Source organism: Littorina saxatilis, linkage group LG14, assembly GCF_037325665.1.
Source record: "Littorina saxatilis isolate snail1 linkage group LG14, US_GU_Lsax_2.0, whole genome shotgun sequence".
Taxonomy (NCBI): domain Eukaryota; kingdom Metazoa; phylum Mollusca; class Gastropoda; order Littorinimorpha; family Littorinidae; genus Littorina; species Littorina saxatilis.
The window spans coordinates 1498492-1504491 of NC_090258.1; the positions used below are offsets into that span (position 1 = coordinate 1498492).

The window sequence follows — 6000 nt, forward strand, 5'->3', positions numbered from 1 at the left end:
GTAGACCTGGATCCTACAGTTTTTCTCAACACACAGCGTGTGTGTGATGGGGTCGGGGGTGTCTGTAGCTTTCCCATTCCTGAATTAAATTGAACCTTGAAAATCGACTCTTTCTACATACACGAAATTATATAAATTTAAGAAGGCTATTAAAATTATACTGCTCCTTGATCTGAATACGGTTCTTAAAAATTGAGTGAGACTTGCGTGTGTGCTTGATAGTATATTTGAAGGTGTGTTTTCTGGAATATTGTATGTGTATTTGAAATGTTACATGCTTGTGGTTATATGCGTGCATGTGTGAGGCCTCGTGAGTATGTACGGGTTTGTGTGTTGGTGTGTGTGTGTGTGTGAACGTCGCTAAAGTACTGACGCCTTCCCTGTCAATTATTTGTTATATTTTTCACCACGTGTTGTCCATAGTATGAATGAATTCTTGACACACACATTCAACTTTTCAAATGCCGGATGCAAATGCAACACATTTGAAATAGTTTTAATCTTAAAGAGTATGTGAATAGGTTTTAAAAGTTATATAAAATGCTAGGGGCAATATTGGTGCAATGTTGTGATAGTGTTGATAGTATTTGTTTTCATTGACATGCTCACAATTAATCCTGTGAAAAAAGTTCATTTTTGAAAGAACAAAATAGAATGAACTTTTTTCACAGGCTTAATTGTGAGCATGTCAATGAAAACAAATACTGTCAACGCTATCACCATATTGCCCCAACATTGTCTCAACATTGAAATCCAACATTGTTCCAACATTGAAATCCAACATTGATCCAACATTTAAATCCAACATTGTTCCAACATTGAAATCCAACATTGATCCATCATTGAAATCCAACATTGAAATCCAACATTGTTCCAACATTGAAATCCAACGTTGATCCAACATTGAAATCCAACATTGCCTCAATATTGCAAAAATTTGCACTTCCAATGTTGATCCAATATTGACTTTCAATATTGAGCCACTGTGACCGGCAATGTTGCCTCAATATTGGGGCAATGTTGATGTGCTGACTGGGACGCTACCGCGCTATTCTGGCGTGTTAATTTCACTGCGTTTTGCACGTGGGAGGTGAGCGATTTCCTTCTCGCGGGGATTGACGAAGCTGTACTGTCTTGGTGAAAAAATATAATGCGTTCAGTTTCATTCCGTGAGTTCGACAGCTTGACTAAATGTAGTAATTTCGCCTTACGCGACTTGTTTTATCATTATTTAGCGCTTCACAGTCCGCTTGGTATATGTGTAATGAGAATGTGTTTATGTGTGGTTTTCGGTACTCTGTCTGTGTGTGTGTGTGTGTTTGTTTGTTTTTTAATATTTGAACTATAAAGGCCTTTGAGTTGTTATCATGATTAATTTTGTGTTAGAAAAAAGGGGATGAAATGGGCACCTGACCCAATTAAGGGACAGGCGAGGTGAATGCAGCAAGGGACGGGAGATGGGCAAACTCTCATAAAGAGTGAAAGCATTATCATGCGATCGCCAAGACCACAACCAACTGTGTCCCCATAGCATTCACGGACGGGTTTAAACTCAAGTACAACATAAGATGACACTAGTTTATGCATGAAGAGAAATAATGAAGTACCAGTACTCAGTTACTATTAGGAATACGTTCGGGAAGGGCAGTCATCAACGTCCTTGACCTAATTATGATCGCTGTCTGTTTCAGCAATTTATTTTGAATTAACGGACTCGCTGGGGCATAGATACGGACCAGGCAGCAAACGACTTATGCAGATTATCAGTGACCTTGATCCAATGATGGATTACCTTGCGGAGAGCTTAACGACGTACGCTTTGAGTGACGTCAACCTGATGATCGTCTCTGACCACGGAATGACGTCAGTCAATCGAAACCGCATCATTGACCTGAATGACGTCATAGTGAACTCTGATTATGACTCCATGTTGACGGATGTGGCTGTGGCCAGTATTTACACAAAACCTGGCAAGGAAGACGAGGTGATTATGACAGATCGATGTGGCTGTTGGTTTAAGTCGTTTTGATGGTCATTGTAACAATTGGCATTGCATGATTGTAGGCTACTATCAGCAGTAACATAATTCATTTATCATCATCATCGTCGTCGTCGTCGTCGTCGTCATCGTCATCATCATCATCATCATCATCATCATCATCATCATCATCATCATCATCATCGTCGTCGTCGTCGTCGTCGTCATTTTTGTCACCAATATCGTTTTTGTCACCATAGTTAGTTCAGACCATCCCTCTGTTTGAAGTATGAATGTAGTAAACTCAGGAGATATTCCGGATACTTTGTCTGTATTTGTTATGTTATATGAAGTCTTATATCGCGCGCGTATCTCCAGACTCGGACTCAAGGCGCAGGGATCTATTTATGCCGTGTGAGATGGAATTTTTTACACAATACATCACGCATTCACATCGACCAGCAGATCGCAGCCATTTCGGCGCATATCCTACTTTTCACGGCCTATTATTCCAAGTCACACGGGTATTTTGGTGGACTTTTTTTTTTTTATCTATGCCTATACAATTTTGCCAGGAAAGACCCTTTTGTCAATCGTGGGATCTTTAACGTGCACACCTCGGTTTTTCGTCTCATCCGATTTGCTATTGATCTTAACCCATTTTCTCTTCTTTTGGGGAAGAACTTCGCTTTTTTATTTTAGCGCTTGTTATTCTGTCAAGTGCCAGGTCATTGATTCCGCGTACAGTTCTCTCACTTACTTTTGTTGTCGTTTATATGGGGTGCGCGTACGTCCATTTCTTTTGTAGATATTCTGTTTTGTAGTTAATGCCTCGTTCATTCTCTTCAATCCTTTTAATTCATTCTGTCAGTTATTCTTTCTCCTTTCTTTCTTTCTTTCTTTCATTCTTTCATTCATATGTAAATGTATAAATGCAGCGTAAAATGCTCACATCAGCAGTTGTTCTCCGGGACGAGATCATACTGTGGTCGCAGTGGGCCATTGCCAAACCAATCTCTTCCGCTCTTTCTTCCTGTGCAAAAGACCGCGTAAATCACCACAGAAAGCATTGGCTTGAATATTCATGCCAAAAAAATCAACCACCAGAATTTCTGCCTGTGCAGCATTGTAATTTAGGCTGAATTAGCTTCGCGGATTGACAGCTGTGAGTGATAAAATAAATTCAGAAAAAAAGAAGAAAAGAAAAAAAGAGAAGAAAAAAATCCAGAAAAAAACAGAAAAAAACAGAAAAAAAACCCAGCTATTGACTTTTTGAATGTGTGCAAAAGGATGCTATTATCCTATGAACAAGACAGATCTTTGGTGACTTACACGTTCGATCAGAGAGGGTATCGTGACATGTTAAATTGTTGAGAAGACGGTAGTTATGACACCCCCCCCCCCCCCCCCCCCCTCTCTCTCTCCCATTCCTTCTTAATCTCCGTTAAGTTTCATACTAGAAATTTAGAAGCGGCACCAAACGATTCATACTCATGTCTCATTGTTTTCAGGTTTACAACAAGTTAAAGGATTTTCACCCCAACCTGTCAGTGTACCGCAGACATGAAATCCCCGACAGGTGGCGCTACAAGCACGGGCGCTACGTGGCGCCACTGACGGCAGTGGCGGACATGGGTTGGTTTATTTTGGGGGTGAGTTGGACTTTTCTCAGCGTGTTAACATCTCGTGTCCCAAATAGCCACTGGAACTGGGGACAAAAATACCTAGTTAGCACAGCATTCTGTCTGTCAGTCTGTTTATTTGTGGTTCTGTCTGTCTTTCCAGTTTACTTTCTCTATCTCTCTTTGTCTCTGAATCTCACTCCGTCTCTGTCGCTTTCACTCTCTTCCAATTCTTTCTCTGTCTATCCATCTGTCTGTCTGTCTGTCTGTCTGTCTGTCTGTCTGTCTGTCTGTCCGTACTTCTTCCCGTCAAAACAGTGCGTCCACCATCTCCGACTGGCCAGGCTATACATGGGATAAGACTTTATGTAGCCCTCCGCTTTGATACATACCAAAACTCAACTCTCTGACTGCCTGCTGATGTGCTGACACTTGTGGATGAATCATAAGAACATACCACTTTGCACAGAGAGTACCCATGAGGCGGCTTGTTTTTGGTATGTGACCAAGTGGAGGTATGTGACCAAGTGGAGGGATGATCTGGCCAAATCTGAGACGCTAAGCTGAAGTGTTTTCATGGTAAGAACATTAACCATATCGTAGCAGCATAACGAAGAGAGATTGCAAACTGTTTCCAACATAAATAGCCAAATGTAGCATAACCCTGTCCCTCGGTATGGAATTATATTCTCTAGTCCCTAATAGGCAAAGTACCTGTGGGACATGAAGCACCATTCATTGGTTATTGAACCGTGTCCCTTTGGTTTCCCATTGAATAACTGATACACATGCCATTTGTCTTCCGAGCCTTTCTTTCTTTCTTTATTTGGTGTTTAACGTCGTTTTCAACCACGAAGGTTATATCGCGACGACTTCCGAGCCTGGGGAAGGTAATATATAGTACGTATAGAAACACTGCTTTTGGTACATGTATATGACCAAGTGGAGGGATGATTTTATCAATTGTAAAATACTTTGATAAATTGTTGGTCATGAGATAAACTGTTTCCATGGCAAGCATTGCGCCTTTACATAAACCATAGGTAACAGCATACTGAACAGAGATCGCATCAAAAGCCAAACGTAATAATAACCAATCCACATGGCATTAGTATTCCCAGCCTGGGCCGAAAGGTAGCCTAATAATATTTTACACACAACACAATACCGTAGAAACATATTGAAGAGTGTTCTGCAAACAGATTCCGACATCAAAAGCCAACTTCAAATAACACAGTAAAAACAGTTTGCAAACAGGCTCCAACTTGAAAAGCCAAATTAAGCATTATCCCGTCTCTAGTGCTTTTCTCATTGACAAAACGAGACACTCGTGATTTGTATTCCAGCCGGACAAGCGGGAATTCCCGATGCGGCGCGAAGATGGGATGCCGATGGCGGGCTGGCATGGATACGCCACAGACAGCGACAGCAGCGACATGATGGGAATATTCATCGGCATGGGGCCTGGTGAGTGCCGGTCAACATACGCCACCGGTAGGCGGCGACAACAGATATTTTGTCGCTGCCGCGTGATGGAGAATAGAGTGGCAACAAGTCGAGGGGTTGTGGGGTGGGGGTGGTGGTGGGAAGGGGGGGGGGGTAGCACACACGTTTGCACACACAGTGACGTGCAGTGAAGCATATACGAACGCACGCACAGACAGACAGACAGACTGGCAGACAAGCAGGCAGACAGACACACACACACACACAGACACACACACAGACACACACACAGACAGACAGACAGACAGACGCGCGCGCATGCAAGCAAGCACACGTGAGAGAGAGAGAGAGAGAGATTGAGAGAGAGAGAGAGAGAGAGAGAGAGAGAGAGAGAGAAAGAGAGTGTGAGAGACAGAGAGAGAGAGAGAGAGAGAGAGAGAGAGAGAGAGAGAGAGAGTGTGTGTGAGAGAGAGAGAGAGAGAAGAGAGAAGAGAGAGAGAGAGAGAGAGAGAGAGAGAGAGAGAGAGAGAGAGAGAGAGAGAGAGAGAGAGAGAGAGAGAGAGAGAGAGAGAACAGAATGCTAATAAACCAAACACTGACGTTGAAAGGCTGGCTGTGTGTCGGAAAGTTCAGTGCCAGGTTGTCAGGTTATTGTTAATCGTTGATGCGACTCGGGGGAAGCTGCTCGTGCAGACGAGAGAAGAAAAACAGACCGTGTTCAAGGTTACCAGGTCAACATGACTGCTAGAAGGGAAGTGGGTTGGTGCGTGCGTGTGTGTGTGTGTGTGTGTGTTTGTGGGGGGGGGGGGGGTGTGTCTGTATGTGTGTTTGCTTGTGTGTTTGTGTTTATAATTCTGTGTTTGTGTGCTTGAGTATGTGATTGTGTGTGTGTGTGTGCGCGCGTGCGTGTGTGTGTGCGCGTGCGTGCGTGCGTATGTGTGTGTGTTTGTACGT

The 6000-nt window shown here is 43.0% G+C and overlaps 2 protein-coding genes across 2 annotated transcripts in view; one reads left to right on the forward strand and one right to left on the reverse strand.

Annotated features, from left to right (window-relative positions):
* LOC138946719 (glycerophosphocholine cholinephosphodiesterase ENPP6-like) overlaps nt 1–6000 on the reverse strand; it is a 150022-nt gene that overhangs the window by 48667 nt on the left and 95355 nt on the right. The gene's annotated exons all lie outside the window — the stretch shown is intronic.
* Nucleotides 1–6000, forward strand: part of LOC138946720 (glycerophosphocholine cholinephosphodiesterase ENPP6-like) — a gene marked incomplete at its 5' end in the record, with an annotated part of 30946 nt that overhangs the window by 15485 nt on the left and 9461 nt on the right. The window contains 3 exon segments of the mRNA XM_070318124.1: nt 1692–1984; nt 3490–3630; nt 4947–5067. Coding sequence (XP_070174225.1) covers nt 1692–1984; nt 3490–3630; nt 4947–5067 — 555 coding nt within the window.